This window comes from Poecile atricapillus, chromosome 17 (assembly GCF_030490865.1).
Source record: "Poecile atricapillus isolate bPoeAtr1 chromosome 17, bPoeAtr1.hap1, whole genome shotgun sequence".
Taxonomy (NCBI): domain Eukaryota; kingdom Metazoa; phylum Chordata; class Aves; order Passeriformes; family Paridae; genus Poecile; species Poecile atricapillus.
In genome coordinates, this window is record NC_081265.1 from 3,746,301 (window position 1) to 3,765,327 (window position 19,027).

The following is a 19,027-nucleotide window of genomic DNA, read 5'->3' on the forward strand; positions in this document are numbered from 1 at the left end:
TGATGGGCAGCAAATGCTTTTTTCTTGAGTTTCCCTAGAAATGGAGAACTCATGATGTAAGTCACCACATGTTGTGTTTGATATTATAAAACTTGTGGAATACTTGAAACAAACACTGAAATAATCAACATATAATGAACAAAGTGGAGGGTCCCCTTCCCAACATATCCTGAAACCAGTTTCTTCACACAGGGGATAGAAATGAATTGCTTGATGTAGTTAATGCAATAAAAGGTCTGACTAAGCAGCCTGGTCTGTAGAGACAGATACAGAAGATGAGTCATTAAGCTCCTTTGTTTGAATGTAAATTATTCTTAGGGCCTTTGATGTGTGTTTGGGTTCTCAGTGAATTAAATGGAGTTTATTTTGACACCTTTGGGAGTGTATCCTGGAGCATTTTTTTGGCTTAAAGAGAAAAAGAAATGACATGTAGTTATGTTTTGAACAAAGCTTCTCTGAGTGTTTACTGTTGTAAGAAGAAATCAATGAAATAAAGATAACTGTACTGTAATCCCTCATATCCTGCTTTCTTTTTGTCTCTGGCATTAAATGTGCTTCTTTGGGTGACTGCTGCTTTCAGCTGTGTTGCAGCCAACACAGAGATCTGCTTGGGCAGAGGGTTATGTTTTTTTTTAATCCATGTAAAACCAGGTCATCCTTGCAGGCCATTGCCATCAAACCCAGCAGCTGGTGTATTGCTGTGCCCTGCAGAGTGGCACAGACTCTGTAAGCCCTGGGTACTGAATCCTGAATTTCCTGTTCTTGTCTTGCTTAGCTCTGCAGATATCCCGGTACACTCAGGCTGCCCAGAATCTGTGCCAGTTTCCCAGTCAAAAGCTGTCAGAGCATCAGTGTTTTTGTTCTTATTTCCTTCCTGTTGCATCATTATGTTCACATGGAGACAGAAGAGGTGAAAAACAGTGTTTTCTTGGTCATGTTTCATCCTCTTACTCAGACTCATTCCAGTAGAGTTTGATTTTCCCTGTGGAAGTGGAGATACTTAAGGATTGCACCCTCTTGGCTTCTGAGGTATTTTCTGCTAGTACACCCATTAATAAATGCATGTTTGTCTTGGAAATTGTAGAGTATGTCTTATAAATCAGAATACTTCTATGGTGTTGGCATCAGGAGTGAAAACCCTGTGATTCAGGATTTTGTAAGCTCTCAGTAATTTTGAGGTAGTGTTGGTAAAACTGAGCAAAGGACTTCAGAAATCTTTCTCAAGTACTTTGTAGTTTCCCGTTTTATGAACCAAGTTCCAGGAACAAGAGGAGGCTGCTGAGAGTTTATTTTCAAACTGTGCCTCAGCCTTTCTAAAAGGAGTAAGATGTTGCAGGCCTGACTTAATCCTGTATCTGGTGAATTCAAGGGATTGAATTGCTAGTATTTTGACTTTTTATTTTTCTGTGTGTGCAGATCCTGTCCTCCAGGTGCCGATCCATGTGGAAGAGTAAGTCTGTTTATATCATTTACAGCTTGTTCAATTTACATTGACATCTTCAAATTTGATTTAATTTGAACCAAACCCATCTGTGTTCTAGACAAGAAGGCAATTTAAGTTAGTTTGGGGAACAAATAAAAGGATAGAATTAGCTACATATAATAACTAAGAAGAAACATCCTGTCTGCAGCCTGTTCTCTGGAGCCCTTGCTGGGTTTGGACATCAGGGCTGTGAACTGTGCCACAAGTGACAAATGAGAAATGACAGAGCCAGGGCTGATTCTGGGTTCTGTACTTAACCCCCCCAAACAGAGACTAAAAACAGTGAAACACAGAAAACTCCCAGCTCACAACCAGAATCTGTAAATGACATATCTGAGCTGTAATTTCAGATTGGTCCCTGAAGCAACCTCACATTTAGCTATAAAATTTGGGACTTTGAAGTCAGTGCTGCTTTGATCATAGAATCATAGACATTAGGGTTTGAGTTTGTTTGAGGGTCTTTGTGTAGTTTGGCTTTACTCAAATTTGCTTAATTCTGGCGACTCTTTCATTATTTTTTGCTTATTTTGTTTATTTGTTTGGGTTTGTTCTAAATCTCATTTTAAGAGCTTGTTGGTTTAGTTTAAACACTTTCACTTGAGTCATTGCCTGCCACATTTGGATCTTTGTGTATTCATATACATTGGTGGTTTTTATCAGTTCTAAAACTTCCTTATATATTTTAATTTTCACAGTTAATAAATGAAACTTCAAAAAATTTAATGTCAGATGAACTTCTCTGTAAAGCCAGTGCTGACCACAGTTTCTTTCCTGCAGTCTGAGAAACACAGTAGATTTTTATCATTTATAATTGCTGCTTAAATCCTAGGCCAGCATTTCTTCCAGACCCAAATGATGGCAGTTTGTACACACTTGGTGGCAAGAACAGTGAAGGCTTGACTGTAAGTATATTTTTAAATTCTCTCCTAAAAAGTGCCCCAGTCAACCTCATGCCTTTGCAGAAGAAAAACATACTTACATTTTGTTAGAGCAGAATGTTGCCACCTTATGATTGTCAGGAAGTGATTTCTACTTGAATATATCAACACCACATCTTGTCCCCATGTACGACTTTTGTGAAACTTGCTAAAATAATGGTAATTAAAAATAAAATTTATGTTTTGTTATCCAAATTCTGAATAATCTCTGTGTGATTTGATGGGAAAGGTGTACCCTTCCAAGGACCAATCAGATGCGTCACTCTCCCCAAATACTTATATTTCTTAAACTATCTGCCAGAAGCAGGATTAATGCATGCTCTGTGCTAACCCCTTTAGAATGTCTTTATAGGATTTAATAAGCAAAAAAAAATGCTGAACCTTTCAGATTAGTCACCAATCCTCATAGGCCACTACTACTGCCTAATGCTGGACTTTCATTTTTAAACTTTGTGGTGATACTCAGATAAAATGTTTGGCTTCCTTACAAGAATTTTTTCCTCAGCTGCTATGATTTCCCTTAGTATAGTTAAATATTTTAGTATTTACTCTGGCTGAATTCTCAGGTATTATAATAATAGAAATAACCAACAAAATTATTGTTTGTTTGTTTGTTTTGCCCCTAGAAACTTCCATTTACTATCCCAGAGCTGGTGCAGGCGTCTCCCTGTCGCAGTTCTGATGGGATCCTGTACATGGGTGAGCTCAGATTTTATCTCCTTTAGATTGTGAGACGTTCAGCAACTACAAAATGTAGAGACTCCCAAACATAATGAAGGAAATGGGCCTTATTTTGGGTATTAATTATGGTTTTTCATAAATCTTTCCGATGACAGAAAAGCTGATTAATTTAGAATACAGTTATTGTGTGATGATTAAAAACCAATTGCTTTTCCTGAAGGAGAATGTACCTTTTCTAAGCAGTGAAATGCCTGTATGGAGATTTTTGCTTTCTTGAGATGCAGTCTGTCAACAAAATATGAGTTCTACTTTAAATCTTCATATGATTATAAACGTCATTGACTGCCTGATAATTAGGATAAAATTAGAAATCCCATTGCACCACAGTTAGACATCCTCCACTGTCTGAGGTACACTCAGTTCATTTATAGTACAAATAATAAATTTATTGCTCATTGTCCTGACTCATTCTAATTGCAGATGGATTTGGGAGGAGAAAAGGGGAAGAAAGGATAGTTATTACTTATCACGACAGTAAAATATATGAAAGTCAGAGTGAGCTTAGTATTGGGGATTTTAAATCTCCTGAAGGGCCAATGCTCCTTCTCTGCTTCATGTCTTGCCAGTAAATGAGAAAAAAATGTTTATTTGAAGTTTCTAAACAAGACATACATGTATTAACTTCAAAGAAATTCTTAAGGCCATGGCTCACATAGTCTTGAGTGGGATGTTTGGATTACAATCCTTAAGCAATTTGAAAGGTGTAGGCCCTCACTTTTTTTTCCCTCCTTCATGAGAATTTTAGTCTCCTAGTCTGAGAGCTCCTGGGATCTGCTGCACTCAGAGCTGTTAGAGTTTATGTGTGAAAAAATCATTCATCCAATAGTACTTACAGTTCTAAATATTGTATTTGGGCCTGGGGTTTGTGGTCAGTATTCGGGATTGGCCTGTAGTGCTAAATTATGAAACTAAGCCTGACTGTGAAAAACTGTTTTATTAAAAATGCTTTATTTGTGCCAAGTCCATGACTCTACTAAAGACAAAAGAAGACTGAAAAGCTGAACAAAAGTGCAGTTTTTCCAACTGAATGGTAATGTGGCTTAAATTCTGATTTCAGGTAAAAAGCAGGATATTTGGTACGTGGTTGACCTCATGACTGGGGAGAAACAGCAGACCTTGACTTCCTCTTTTGCAGAAAGTCTTTGCCCATCAACATCCCTCCTGTATCTTGGGAGAACAGGTCATATGCTTTTTTTTCCTGGAGTTTAAAAGAAAATTCTGTTTTTTAAAGTTTAGGCTCATAACAAATGACCCTGTGGTTAGTTCAGGTTTTCAAGTTTAATTCTTGCCAGAACTTCTGTGAATTATGATTTTAGACTGTACACAATAAAATTATTAACTGTAGCAGCAGAAAGATATTGGTTTTTAAACTTTGGCAGTAGGTCCATTATTCTTTTTGTCGACTAAGTGGCATTTGTATTGTAATTAATGGTGTAGTCCAGTACCAGCTGTGAACTGTTTGTTCTGTAGCTTTTAAAAACTGTTTAAAGAAGATGGAAGTAGAGCAGATCCACTGATATCACAAGTGCAGTGTGATAAATAACTGGTAAAGTTAGACCAACACATGAAGGTGCTGACTAGAAACAGGAATAAGTGTTACAGACTTGTTCTTTAACCTCTCTATCAATGTGTTTTGAAGTGGTACAGTGTTGGGAAAATGAAATGCTGACAGCAGTGAGTGCTGTGTGGTGTTTGAGGAATGTCTCAGATTTGAGAAGATTGATTCTATTCTCTCATAGGTTTTTTTGCTTCACAGACTGTATGTTTTTTAACAGAGTACACGATCACAATGTATGACACCAAAAAGAAGGAGCTGCGATGGAATGCAACCTACTTTGATTATGCAGCTACTTTGCCTGATGAAGACATAAAATACAGTAAGAATTTAATTGCTGTCTCCCTCTTGTAGTGGAGTTTTGTATATAGGCAAAAATATTCTCATTTTTTTGTGTGGTGCCTGTACTTCTGCTCATTTTTATCCATCACATACTGCAATATCTAAAGCCTGCTAGGTAGTTTCAGGTAGATTGAATCCAGGAGAGTGCAGCTCTTGAAGGGGTGATTCATTAAAATAAGTAAGGAATGGCAGGAGAGGCAGCAGATCTGAACTGTGGCGCACAACCTGATTGCAACGCTCTTGAATGGCAGCTGGACTTGTGTCAGCCCAGTTCTGGTGAGGCTTTGCTGCTCAGCTGCTGTGCAGTGAAAGGTGTGGTGGTGACTGCAGGCAGAATTGTTCTGTGCATGATTAAAGCTACAGAATCCTGGTGACCTCCACATGTTTGTGCATTGCAGAAATGTCCCACTTCGTGTCCAACGGGGACGGGCTGGTGGTGACCGTGGACAGCGAGTCCGGGGATGTGCTGTGGATCCAGAATTACGCATCCCCCGTGGTGGCCTTTTACATCTGGCAGCGAGAGGGGCTGAGGAAGATCCTGCACACCAACGTGGGCATCGAGACCCTGCGCTACCTGACCTTCATGTCTGGGGAGGTTGGACACATCACCAAGTGGAAATATCCCTTCCCAAAGGAAACAGAGACCAAGAGCAAACTAACGTGAGCCTGAGATTCTGCTGTTCTCACTGCTGTCCGTTTGACAGCTTTGTCATTAAACAGAACAAGGGTTGCTACAAGTTGCAGCATGGTGAAAAGAATGCATAAAAGCATTTCTAGTTCTCCAGGTGTTCTTTTATACAATATTTGATCTTTTGGTGTGTAAAGTCAGAGACGAAACAAAAAAACTTATAAACTGAGGAAGTGTATATTCCTAAGTTTTATCAGATGTTCTGTGTTGAATAGTTCCTCACAATGTGGAATTAATTGGTTTTCCTAATGTGAAGCCTTTCACACTATAAAAATGATGCACAGCATTTTGGCAAATGCCAGTTATTGAAAAATGCAGAAACAGGACATGAGTTATGTCAAATGAGTGACAGTGCTCAGAATAATGAACTGACAATGCTTTCATAATTAAAAAAAAAGGCTTCATAGTACAGAAGTACTTCAAATAATTTTACAGATCAAGGTTTTTCAAGATACAAATACTGATGATTTGAGAAGCCCCTGCGTTGGTTCTGCAGGGTTGTGCTGCCCAGGTTTTAGCTGAGATGGTAACACATCCATTTGCCTGCTGCTAACAGTGACTGTGTTTCTGCAGCCCAACCCTGTACGTAGGGAAATACTCCACGAGTTTGTACGCATCGCCCTCCATGGTGCACGAGGGAGTCACTGTCGTGGTAAGTGGGGAGCTGACAGGTGGGAAAGTGCCTTTATGGAATTAGTGCAGTCCTGGGCTTGGAAGAAAGGTTGAAATGAAATCATGCATAAAATTATATTAAATTAAAATAGAAAATAAAACACTGAAGACTACATCTACAGAAATTTGAGGGTTTTGAGATTTTTATCAAGAAATGCATAGCAAATTAAGTATTTCCTGGAGCAATTAACAACCACAGAATACATGACTATACTTACGGAATCATTTCCACTGCTGCAAAGCAGTAACTGCAGCTCCCCAGGAACTGTGCCAGGCAGGCTCAGCAGGAGCAGACCTCAGGTTACTGCTATTGTTGGTGCTTTGTGGTTCGTGTTAAAATTGCTGGTTTGTGCATCAAAGTAATTCCCCACAGACAGGAAACTGCATCATAGTTCTGTTTTGCTCATTGTGGCTGCCAGGTAGGAAATACAGATTCTGCTTAACTTTGGGGGAAAACAGAAAAAAAAAAGGAGTAATCTCATCTCCCAGGCAACATGTCCCTGAAAAAGTCCAATGTCCAAGGTTGTGGAAGCAGCTGCTAAGGGCATAATGGCTGTGTTTACTCGCAGTGACTTTGCTGCCAGTAATCTTTGCTTGCCCACCCATTTTGACCTCCAGCTTTTTAATTTGGTTGCCTATTTAAATATTCTAAGGTCAGAGTAACAGTAGTTGTAACACTGATCTCTCTGCAGCCCCGTGGCAGCGCCATTCCCTTGCTGGAGGGTCCAAAAACAGAGGGAGTCACCATTGAAGACAACGGCGAGTGTGTGATCACACCCAGCACTGATGTGAAGTTTTCAGGCAGACTGAAGGAAAAGCACAAGCTCAACTACTGGAATGACTGGCTGCTGATAGGTGTGGGAGGCCCTGCCTGGCCATAATTACTGAATTCTAGTAACAGTGTCTAATTCATCCTCATTTGCATATAAAATAATGTGTTAAATATACACCTGCCTTCTGTTTTCCCCAAGGCTCCTACCTTATTCTGTGATGAGGTGAAGTGCTCCATATGTGGAAAGTTTTTTATTGCTTATTTGCCCTCTCCCTCGGAGAGGGTATAGTAATTTATTATTTTCTGTAAATATTGTATTTGGGTCCATTTGGATTTTCTTATTGTGTGTGTTATTACCTTAATTCTCATCATATGGGTCAAATAGTTGTATTTTGTCCATTTTGTAAATGGATTAAAACAGAGAGGCTGAAGATAATGTTTATGAATTGTCAGCCTGTCCTGTGTGTCCCAAGTTCCTGAATTTTGGAATTGACTTTTCAGTGCATTTACAATTTTGCTTCAAAAATGAGGAACTGTCTGAGGTTCAGTTTTAAGTGATGACTGGTGATAATTGAGTGACAGGAGTTCTGGGGCAGGGAGAGTGTGCAACTTTCAGCTTTTTAAAGTGCCATCTTTCGCTTCCCATGACCCCTTTCCTTGTTAATACCCTCTCTCCTGCAGTATGTCAGGCAGTTCCCTGAATCAGGTCATGTTCCTCTGCAGCTCTCAGTGACCCCTACCCCCCATTTTCCCTCTCCTTTCTCTTTGCTGCTGTATACATGAGCATCATGTTTCTCACTCTTCAGCAAAGGTGCTGCAATCAAGGATATCTTCCCTAAAAAAGGACAACTGTCTGCTTCAACAAATGTGTTTTATTTATAGGGCACCATGAAACACCATTATCTGCCCCCACAAAGATCCTGGAGAAATTCCCAAGCAATTTACCAAAGAGGCCTGAAAACGTGATTCCAGCTGACTCTGAGAAAGCCACTATTGAAGAGGTTTGTGATGAGAATAATTCTCTTACTGCATGAGAGAAGGATATAAAGGAGGAGAAGTTAGGGAAGGACACAGAAGGAAACCTGTGTGGAATTACTTCACATTTTTTGTGTCAGATGTTTGTGTACTTAGCACATAAAATCACTGGTATGAGAAATTGCCTTTATTTGTTGCAGAATTAAGGCTTTCTGCTGCCTTTTTTTTCCCCCACATGCAAAACATTGGTTTTGGTAGGTTAAGAAATGACTAAAAATGATGTAGCAGAAAGGCTGGTTATGAATGCCTCATTACCCACTGAGATACTGAGCTAATAGAGCTTTCTTTGCCTCAGGTCATTGACATTGTTGAAGGTTCCTCAACAGAAGGGCCTCCAGCTGCTCCAAAGGATATTGAGGAGACTCCTGCTCGGCCCATCCTGCGGCTGGAGGCTCCAGTGGACTCCATGCTGAAGGACATGGCCACGATCATCCTCAGCACTTTCCTGCTTGTGGGCTGGGTGGCTTTTATCATCACCTACCCTATGGTAATGCTGACCTGGCTTGATGTGCTTTTGAGTGTCAGGAGCATCAGGAACATTATAGAGCCCAGAAATTGTAACAGGAGTTAGTGACACACTCCAGGGATTTTTCCCCTCTTCACAGATGTGCACTGGGAAGCAAAGGCACAAGTTTGACTTAACAGGGATTTCTCTGGCCATATGTGCCAGCTGTGGAGAGGTTTTCTTTTCCATACACCAGTTGTGGTTTTTATAGGTATTACTCTTTTTGGATATATCTCAGCACTATTGGCTTCACCCCTCTCTTCCCCACCTGAACCACTGTCAGCTTTTCCAGGTTTTGGATCAAAGCCTTTATCCTTCTGTGGTTTAAAGACACTTGGTCAATCTAGTAAAAGCCTTTTTAACCAAGCCATGTGATTTCTCATCTTGGCAACAGAAGTCCAGAATGAAATAGAAATTGTGAGTGAATGTTCCACAACCTGTGTGGCTGGCAGGGATAGGGCAGGAGAGTTTGGCTCCCACCTTTTAGAAGTAGCTCCCCAGTAGCTGTAGAGTCCCCTTGCATGACCTGACTGCCAAATATTCACTGAAGTTGTTTCTTACAGAGTGTCCACCAGCAGCAGCAGAGGCAGCATCAGCTGGAAGAGAAGATCCAGCTCTTGCAGCAACAGAAGCTGCCCTTTGGTGCTCCTGGTGACCTCCCACCCGAGGCAGATTTCCTGGACACGTCGTATGGCCGGACAGAGAGCTCAGCTGCCAGCACCCCAAACCTGTCCCCCAGAGCATCAAACCACTCTGCCTATTCCAACATCTCCACATCTGATGTTGGGAGCTGCCTCTCCACTGAGCAAGAAGAGGGAGGTAAAGTTGACTCTGTGTTTTGCTGTGTCTCTATTTCCCCAGTCTCTGTGATGGTACAGTAGAATAGTTACTGATGATACTTCATAGCTCAGCAAGGTGAAAAGAACCATTGTCCTCATTCAGGCTCAGCCCTGCACCTCAGCAGGATTGTTGCTTTACAATAACAGCCAGCTGAGGGCTTGTGCTGCCCAGGGCAGTGTGTTCCTGTCACTTGCAGCCATTCCAGGGAGATACTCATTTAAATAAAAACACTTATTAAGATGATTAACTGGACTCAAGACATGGGGATTAGGCAGCACAACCTTCCTGCCTGGTCTTCCTGTGCACCTATTTGTTCCTTCAAAGGCTACTAAACCCACTTCCATAACTGTCAGTCAGCATTTCCTAAATTCAACATCTATAAACTTTTAGAAAGAGTTTGACTGCTGAGAACCACTCATTTGTCACATCCATGAGCCATAAGATGTGTGTAAATGTATTTTGATCCTTGATGTTGGCTCATTGGGTCATCACAGACTGTTGGCCTACTCAGGGTAAGTACCAGCATGGACATGTTCATTTCTTTTAATCATATGTGTGTTAAATTTAAACATGAGCCAAAAGATTTTTACAGACTGGCCCCAAAGTCTGTGCAGTTGTAAAAGACTGCCTTGCCCCATCCTAAACCACTGTTTGTTTTTCTTTTCTTCAGATGAAGAAGCAAACCGAGTGATTGTTGGCAAGATTTCGTTTAACCCTAAAGATGTACTGGGACATGGTGCTGAAGGGACAATTGTTTACAGGTAGAAGAGAATGTGTGCATTAAACAGACCAAAGTTGTGTTTGCATTAGATCCTTTTGTTTGTTTTTATGAAAGCCCTCACATCTACTATGAACAGAAATCAAACTTTTTCCATGTGTCTGGAATATTTTCATGCATTTTCCTCACCAGCAAAGAGCTACTTTACTTCCCTAAGAAGTGTTTACTGGCCAAATGTACCTGTTTCCAGCATAGGAAATGCTTTCATTGGCCTCTACAATGGCTTCTGTTGTCACGTTTTCTGTACATGCTCTGGCTGCAGAGTGTGAAGGGTGGTTGTGCCTTCCCTCCCTGGCTGCAGGGGCTCCTTTGATAACCGAGATGTGGCAGTGAAGAGGATTCTCCCCGAGTGCTTCAGCTTTGCAGACCGGGAGGTGCAGCTGCTGCGCGAGTCGGACGAGCACCCGAACGTGATCCGCTACTTCTGCACGGAGAGGGACCGGCAGTTCCAGTACATCGCCATCGAGCTGTGCGCTGCCACCCTGCAGGAGGTGACCTGGGAGCAGCTTCTCCCTGGAAGGCCTTTACTTCCCTTGAGCTTAAGTTGCTGAAGTGCCTGACACAGGGGATGTTCCATTTACCCCCACTGTCACCCCTGTGACAATTCCATGTTTGTAGAATTTTCAGACCTGTAGAAAGACATCCCTAACCCTGGGCTGATTTATGGAGAGAAGCTGTTGTCCTTTAATTTTTAACTTCTTGTGAAGGACTCCATTCTAGTCATCCTTCCCCTCCTACCACACAGACTTTGAAGAGTGTTCTTCCTGGAGCACAGTGCTGTACAGAATTCTAGCTCTGAATAAGACTTTAGATATCATCATCTTCAGCCAAAAAAAACCTCTTTGCTGTGTGTTACCAGCTAGCACAATTTATCCAGTCACATCTCTTTTGGGGCGTAAAGTGCATTGATTTATTATTTCTGCAGCTTCTAAGTGGAGCTATGGCTAACTCCTGGTTCTCTGTTGCAGTACATTGAGCAGAAGGCCTTCAGCCACCATGGCTTACAACCCATCACCCTCCTGCAGCAAACAACATCTGGGCTGGCTTACCTGCACTCCCTGAGTATTGGTAAGAACACCTCTCCTTTCAGGACTGGATGGAAAATAAAGAGAAACTGGTCTGGTACCGGTCTGTTCATCTGGCCTATTGGAAAGTGTCCCTGCCTATGGCAGGGGAGTTGGAATGAGATGATCTTTAAGGTCCCTTTGGACCCATTCTGTGGTTCTATGATTTGACACTGGCCTTGTCCCTGCTACATTCTGCAGCTCTGGACTACTAAAGCAAGTCATTACTGTTCAGCAGGGTGCTGAAGTTTTTAGATAGGAACTGTATAAAACATGGTGGAATAAAAAAATGAAATTAGCAATGAAAATCATTTAAAGTTCTGACTTTGGTTTAATGAATGGTGGTTCAGTCTTGTGAAAGGTCCAGTTAAAAATTTACAAAGATTGTTGGGACTGCCTGAGTGGACAAGTGGGTGTTTTTAACAGTCCACAGGGACCTGAAGCCCCACAACATTCTCATCTCGATGCCCAATGCTCACGGGAAAGTCAAAGCCATGATTTCAGACTTTGGGCTGTGCAAGAAGCTGGCAGTGGGCAGGCACAGCTTCAGCCGCCGCTCGGGCGTGCCAGGCACTGAAGGCTGGATTGCCCCAGAGATGCTGAGTGAAGACTGCAAAGAGAACCCTGTAAGTCCTCACCCTTCCCAGGCTGCCCAGGACCAGGCCAGACCCTAAAATAGGCAGCACCTGGTGCCTGGGCCTCCAGGCTGCTTTGCAGCTCAAATCTGAGTCAAAAAGTTTCCTTCTGCTCTCAGATGCAAAATAACCACCCTCTGACAATCAGAGCTTTCAGTGGGAAAATATGTCACTGCTACTGAAGGCTGTTTCCTTGCAGACATACACCGTGGACATCTTCTCAGCTGGCTGTGTCTTCTATTACGTGGTGTCTGAAGGTGGCCATCCCTTTGGCAAGTCCCTGCAGCGGCAAGCCAACATCCTGCTGGGAGCTTACAGCCTGGAGGCTCTGGATGCAGGGAGGCACGGTAAGGACTGCACTGCAGGGATCAGTGAGCAGCCCAGGCTGCTAAACACCAACACCAGTCAGAACCAAGGCCCACAGTTACCCCCAGCCTGGCAGAGAGGGAAGTTATATTCCTCGGGTCCTCCTGAAGGAAAGGGCCTAAAGTTCTTGGAGTTAGTACCCCAGAGCAACTCTGGAATACACAGTTTGGAACCCTGCAATCTTGACTGTGAAGCTATTTACTGTATTTAAAGGGTGGGAGAGAGCTGAACTTTGATATTCTTAATTTTGATATTTTTTTTGTTTGTTGCCCAGCACATCTGTGAGGGCAGCACTTGAACTAGCAGGACAGGAGGAAGTAGAGACCATAATGAATTTTTGAAGTACAAAATATTATAAAAATATAAATTTTATATATTATAATTTAATATTTATGTTTTATAAAATACATTTTACATTTCACTACACCCAAGAATGCAGAGAAAATAAAACAAAAGAAGTAAATTTCCTTGCACACTCTCCCTTGCAGAAGACATTGTTGCTCGTGATTTAATAGAGCAGATGATAAACATGGACCCTCAGAAACGGCCATCCGCCAGCTGTGTGCTCAAACACCCCTTCTTCTGGAGTCTAGAAAAACAGCTCCAGTTCTTTCAGGTTTGTGATGACTTTTTCTCTCCTCTCAGTTCTCAGGGCTACTGTAGACTTTTTCAGGTCTTGAATTCAGTCCCTCTTTTGTGCCTGAAGTCATAGAATCCACAGTCTTACTGTGAGGAGTGAGGCAGCCCAGCTGTAAAACCTGGGTGGAGCTCTTAAGCAATTGGCTTAGTCTTACAGCAGATCTTTCAGAGGGGGCCAGAGCTGATGTTACCAAGGTCAGCTGGCGAGAGGAAGGTCTCCTCTAGCAGCTGCAGTACCCAGAGAACGTGGCCAGGAGGGTTTTCAAGAACAGGAGTGAACATGCACCGAATCTTGATGTGGGGTGGGAAATGGCTGAGGGCTTGAGATCCTTTCCATCTTTATCTTCTCTGTGCTAAAAAGGCTTTGGCAGAGGTTGAAACAAATCATCTCAGAAATTTCTGTATCCTATTCCCAAGCATTGTCATGGAGTAAAGTGGAATTCTAACTTTACGATCAGGACAGGCTGTAATAGGCCAGAAGCAGCAATTTGAAAATATTGGCAAAAACTTGGAAATAAAACTAGAAATAATCTGAATGTCTCTTCCAGGATGTTAGTGACCGGATAGAGAAAGAATCTTTAGATGGTCCAATCGTCAAGCAGTTAGAAAGAGGTGGAAGAGAGGTGGTGAAAATGGACTGGAGAGAGCACATCACTGTTCCTCTTCAGACAGGTAATGGACAGTATTTTATCAGAGTGGGAATTACCTGCTGTTCCCATTTTGCTGGGACAGGAAAATAAAGCTAACACTGTCTCAGTTTTGGCACATCACTGTTACTTGCCAGTAAAGTGTTTTTAATGCAAATACATGTTTATGTACTGAAACACACCTACAAAGATCTGTGGCTGCACACACACCCCAGCACCTAAAACTGCATCACAACACACAAAACTTTTTTTTTGTCTTGCAGATCTTCGAAAATTCAGATCCTACAAAGGTGGCTCCGTCCGGGACCTTCTGAGGGCGATGAGAAATAAGGTAAAGGAGTCTTTTCCTCGTGCACTCTGGGCTGCTGCCTCTGGCTGCTGTTGTTGCCAGCCTGTATCAGACCCTGATTTAGGTATTGAGCTCCTTTACAACAGCCCAGTAGGAGGTTACTGTGTCCAGGAACACCCAACAGCTCTGTTTAAAGAGGCTTCTGAACAAACCCTCTGACTGAGCTTTTCCCTCTTCTGTTTTCCTCCACAGAAGCACCATTACAGGGAACTGCCTCACGAAGTGCAGGAGACCCTGGGCTCCATCCCAGATGATTTTGTGTGTTACTTTACAGCTCGTTTCCCTCGCCTGCTGCTGCACACCTACCATGCTATGCACATCTGCTGCCAAGAAAGACTCTTCCAGCATTACTATGCTGAGGACTCTGCAGAGCTGAGCCTTACAGGAGACACGGTTTGAGAGGAGAGGGATGGAGCTTTCTTCTCTGGGACCAACATTCCAAGCACAGGCCTACCCTTAGCAGGGAAAAGTAGAATCAAAGAGCTGAATTCTCTCTCTTTGAAGAAACCAAGCTTCCAAAAAGTGCCTTGTACCTGTGCCTGTGCTGGATCAGGAGATGGTGGAGCCTGGGTCACGAGTGGTAAAGTGATGAACCCTGGGGATGGAGTTACTGACTCCAAGGCAGTTTTCAAGACTGTGGAAATGAAGAGCAAAAGCTGGATCTAACCACCACCCAATATCCCTGTACTGTATGTGATTTTGTAACGGATGTGTTTTACTACAAAAAAAATATACAAATTCAGTGATTGAAATCATATCATTACTTGGGACTGGGATGTGCAAAAGGAGCCCTTTGTTTGTAGCAAATCATCAGAACCTGCCATTGCACTACTGCCACATTGGGCACATCACAGTGACTCTAAAGGGAATCATTTATGGTTATCGAAAAAATGGTATGAAAGTACCATTTCTGTTTAATTAGTACTACCGTGGAAAACCAGTCCCTCATACTTGAGCAGAAACAGTTTTAAAGAATGCTGACTTGAAACATCAATTCAAGGTTTGCATGCTCTGAAAATAAGCCTTGTTTAATATGAACCAGTATTTACAGAAGAGGTCGAACAGTCCTTGACTTAACTCACAGTATGAGAACAGATCTGCTCAAGTACCTGCAGCAAACACCAGTGGCAGCTGGGAGCTGCCTGTGATTCATCATCAGCAAATGTCCCTCAAGGGGTAAGAAAAGGCCACAGCCACATTGCCAGGGGTGAGACAAGTCCTGGGGGAAAGAGCTGAACAGGAACCAAGAGCTGTTCAGAGCAGCGCAATCAGGGCAGTGTTTAAGGGGTGCCACAGAGTTGTAGAACCCCATTTCCTGTGTGTGTGTGCTGCTAATTCCACCTATGGGAGCCTGTGTGGTTAAAGATGCAGTATTTCTTTACACTGGCCCTGAAGTTGTGACAAGGCGTTGTGTGTGCTAGGATGAAGAAGTGCTGAATTCTAATGCAACTGGGGTGTTCTTTTACAATATATTTATTTAAAGTATTTATATTTATTTAATTTTTACTACAAAGTAGTATCAAATCCAAATGGTACAAGTATAAAGCATGCCAAATCAGTCTTACTCAATTTTGTGTTTATATTTAATCATCAGATAACAACTGGAAGAGGAAAGTGATACTGCATCTTTCAATTGAATTAATTAAAGGAGAAATTTGTATGATTTGTAAGTGAGAATTTGTATGATTGTACCATTGTGTCTTAAATAAATTATTGCCAGTAATATGTATGGTGGGGTACGTACCGCTACTTTTCTGGAGATACTTTACAGGATGTTTTTTTTTCTACTTTTACAATGTGTGAGAGAAATTTACCTAAGATGCCAAACTGTGCAGGTTAACTATTTCTAAAGCTTGAAAAAATAGTGGTAATTTTACCTAAAAAGATTCAAAGCCTATTTCATATTTTTGTATTTCTCATGTAAAGGTCTTTTATAAATCTACTAAATAAAGATTTGTGCTCAGATTAAAACCCCGCAGCTTTTAGTGCCAATGTGTGCCCAGGGAACCCAGCAGGCCTGGTGCTGGCAGAGCTGTCAGAACTGAGCAGGGAGGAGGCCAAGGCCTGCAGCAGCCCTCAGGAAGGGACAAGAGCCTGGTTTTTGAGCCTCGTCAAACCATTGCCTGCCTGCTGATCCAACAGAGGATGTGGGAGTTGTTCAGGCTGGGGGGAAGCCTCTTTTTTTCACTCTGATTATCCCCAGGCACCAGCCTCCTCCAGCCTGGTGGCTGAGGCAGGTGCGCGGGGAGATAAAATGACAGGAAGTTGTGCTGCTGTGTGATAAATAAATACCCATAAATAAATGGTTTTGGTGAAACTGAGCTGATACCTGATCACGTGCTTTACAGGAAACAGCCACTAAGACAGTTCTGCTGCAGCACCGCATTCCTGAGCCTCAGTGCACAGAGGGTTGGGCTGAGGAGCCTCTCCTGCTCTGACCCTGCCAAGCTCTCCACTTCTTACTTGGTGAGGGGGCCTGGAGTGAGGAGGTAGCTCATATAGAGGGCAGTAAGTGAGGTGGATCTGAAACTTTAAAATACAAAAGAAAGAACAAATATATTCCACAGCCCATCCTGACACTTAGCTGGTTTTGGTGGGGCCAGCAGCACCACCCAGCAGCAGCACTGCTGCGAAGGGGGTGGAGACTTTTCATAGCTCACCCAGGAATGCTCGTCTAAAGCAGTTTCCCCTTTCATTTCCGGACTAATTTTCAAGAGACCCGCAAGAGCTGCAGAACTCCCACCGTGCTCAGACTGCTGCCCGTGCAGAGCTTGGCGCCACAGGTGTTGGGGCATCTTCCCTCCCTTCCTCCTGTGGAAACCCTTTCCCTGCCGGCAGACAGCACTGGAGACACTCGACCATCCGCGGGCTCTGCAAGGTAAGCCCTCCGTGCTTCCCCTGCGCCGCGGGGCCATTCTCAGCCTGGCGGGTTACTTTACTGCTAGCAGCTTTAACGAAAAGTGAGGATGTCCCTCCACTGCCACCCGCCCAGCTCTGTCGCTACCCCACTGGGGTAGGAGCTTCTCGGCAGCGCTCCTCGGGACAGTCGGAGCAGCCCGGAGCGGTGGGACCGGACAGGTCTGCCCGCACCCCCGCAGCTGCAGCCCCTCCCTGCCCACGCGTGCAGCCCAGGGGACCCAGAGCCCACTGGAGCAAAACCCGCTGCCACCCCCGACTGCTCCTAGAACCAGGAGGGATCAGGGACCCCCGGGCCCCCTCCATCCGCGCTTCCCCAGCCCTGCCCCCTCTCTGAAGTGCCACAGCTTCAGTTTCGATTCCCCGGCTCTTTGCTCTGAAGCGCTTCCTGACGTCTGGCACAGTGGGCTGTGACAGAGACACATGGGCGAGACGGGATTCACCGCAAGCCCACCCACTGCACGAGCCCGCCCCTGGGAGGTGGCCAAAAGCTCTAAGAGATCCGTGTTTCAGGGACGTTTTTAGACCCCTTTCTCGGGGAAGGCTGCACCGAGTGTCAGTGGAAATCCATCTCCCACCATTTCCATAGCCAGCCAGTTTGCACTTTGGACGCATTACACCTACAGCACACCAGGGCAGTCCTGTAACAGGCTCCCTGCTCAGAGCCACCTGCTCACACCAAAGCTTCAGCCATGCTGGTGCCTCAGCCAGTCAAACAGGGCTGACCAGATGCTGAAAGGGTTAATTTGCACTTGTCGGATTTTTCTAGCATATCCTATTGTCCCAGAAGCAGTATCTCCCCAAACCATCCCCTTCTGCTCAACTCACCTCCTGCCAAGCCGTGGTCACGGGGAGCGGATGCTCTTCTCCCCTCAGCCACCACCATTACACCTGCAGGTATCGTGGAGACCTTGGCCAGCTGCTCTGGTGGCTGCTCCTTTTACACTTGCTGAGAGCACTGTTTAGCACCATGAGGGGTGAGCTGAACCAGAGAGTTGAGCCTCCACTCCACAGCAGAAGAAACACCACCACCACCACCACCACCGTGCACCTTGTACTGTGACCCTGGTGACAACAGGTTCCTGTTGACTGTGAATGTCTCCTATCTCTGCTGTCACACTGAGCAGGTGTATTTAACCCATTCCTCCTGCAGTACAGAACAGGCTGTCCCTGCTGCCATCCATCTCTGAACCCCTGGAATGGAGGCTGGGCACAGGAAGGATGTCACTGCTCAGGCGAGGACACCCCGCTAAACAGAAAACCTTCTGCTGGGTTGGGCAGTGAGTCGAAGTGCTGCTTGGAAATTTTGGTAAGCACCAGAACAGATGTGGGAAAAGAGAAGGAGCAGGGGAGAGCGTACCCAACAAAGAAGAGAGAGAAAAAAGCGAGTATGAAGGAACAAAAGGCAGGGAAAGTGAAAAAAATCAATAAAGAGATAGAACCTGGGGGATACAGTGGTGGGGAGGCCTCCTTTTCTCCGATATAGAACAGAAGGAACAGCTGGGCTCAGCTGTCACCACAAGCCTCTCTAGCAATCCCCTATTTCTTTCACATCCACGTGTGTCAGAGGCAGGAGCAGCTGCCTTCATGTGGGCATAGCTGGCAAGAATAGGCTGTTAGAGGTACAGAAATGACCTTAGACCAAAAAGGTGGGAAGTTGGGAAAACAGAACACCAAAGTCAGCTTGAATTATCACAGGACCATGAACTGTAAATCTGAAGAATTACTTTTTTTCCTCCCCATAGGGTTTTGTTCATTAACAGCAGGATTTCCCTCACCAAAGACAATGGGTATGTATTGCTTTCAGAAAATTTCTACTTTGTATGTAGCAATTTGCTTTTTAATATCTGCATTTGAAGGATTCATCTCTAGTGGGGAACTAATCAGTACTCCTGTCATCATCTTAGGGTTTGTATTGATGCTATCCTGATTTAGCAGAAAAGAATCAGACTCAAGTGGGCAAATTATCTACCCAAACATGTCCAATTTAGGGAATCCAGCCCTGTCAATTCCTATAAACCTTATCACATCATTCCCTGCAAAAAAACATTCTGGGTTATTT

General features: G+C 43.7%; 2 protein-coding genes across 5 annotated transcripts in view; both read left to right on the top strand.

The window, feature by feature from the left end:
• ERN1 (endoplasmic reticulum to nucleus signaling 1) overlaps nucleotides 1-16,024 on the top strand; it is a 32,256-nt gene extending 16,232 nt beyond the window's left edge. Inside the window, exons 3-22 of one of the 2 annotated variants that reach the window (XM_058852759.1) lie at nucleotides 1,417-1,450; nucleotides 2,313-2,385; nucleotides 3,048-3,120; nucleotides 4,220-4,342; nucleotides 4,938-5,039; nucleotides 5,458-5,719; nucleotides 6,321-6,399; nucleotides 7,112-7,274; nucleotides 8,074-8,192; nucleotides 8,522-8,713; nucleotides 9,295-9,550; nucleotides 10,242-10,332; nucleotides 10,651-10,840; nucleotides 11,318-11,417; nucleotides 11,840-12,039; nucleotides 12,248-12,395; nucleotides 12,903-13,030; nucleotides 13,602-13,725; nucleotides 13,964-14,031; nucleotides 14,242-16,024. In XM_058852759.1, the coding sequence (XP_058708742.1) occupies nucleotides 1,417-1,450; nucleotides 2,313-2,385; nucleotides 3,048-3,120; nucleotides 4,220-4,342; nucleotides 4,938-5,039; nucleotides 5,458-5,719; nucleotides 6,321-6,399; nucleotides 7,112-7,274; nucleotides 8,074-8,192; nucleotides 8,522-8,713; nucleotides 9,295-9,550; nucleotides 10,242-10,332; nucleotides 10,651-10,840; nucleotides 11,318-11,417; nucleotides 11,840-12,039; nucleotides 12,248-12,395; nucleotides 12,903-13,030; nucleotides 13,602-13,725; nucleotides 13,964-14,031; nucleotides 14,242-14,448 (2,732 nt within the window). In that variant the 3' untranslated portion in view covers nucleotides 14,449-16,024. Of the gene's footprint in view, nucleotides 1-1,416; nucleotides 1,451-2,312; nucleotides 2,386-3,047; nucleotides 3,121-4,219; nucleotides 4,343-4,918; nucleotides 5,040-5,457; nucleotides 5,720-6,320; nucleotides 6,400-7,111; nucleotides 7,275-8,073; nucleotides 8,193-8,521; nucleotides 8,714-9,294; nucleotides 9,551-10,241; nucleotides 10,333-10,650; nucleotides 10,841-11,317; nucleotides 11,418-11,839; nucleotides 12,040-12,247; nucleotides 12,396-12,902; nucleotides 13,031-13,601; nucleotides 13,726-13,963; nucleotides 14,032-14,241 lie in introns of those variants that run through there. The other variant, XM_058852760.1, reaches the window with a different exon arrangement.
• Nucleotides 16,025-16,175: 151 nt separating this feature from the next.
• Nucleotides 16,176-19,027, top strand: part of LOC131586022 (sterile alpha motif domain-containing protein 9-like) — a 248,996-nt gene continuing 246,144 nt past the window's right edge. The window contains exons 1-4 of one of the 3 annotated variants that reach the window (XM_058852757.1): nucleotides 16,176-16,515; nucleotides 16,765-16,927; nucleotides 18,119-18,274; nucleotides 18,711-18,755. In XM_058852757.1, coding sequence (XP_058708740.1) covers nucleotides 18,752-18,755 — 4 coding nt within the window. In that variant the 5' untranslated portion in view covers nucleotides 16,176-16,515; nucleotides 16,765-16,927; nucleotides 18,119-18,274; nucleotides 18,711-18,751. Of the gene's footprint in view, nucleotides 16,928-18,118; nucleotides 18,275-18,710; nucleotides 18,756-19,027 lie in introns of all 3 variants that reach the window. The other 2 variants (XR_009279078.1, XM_058852758.1) reach the window with 2 other exon arrangements.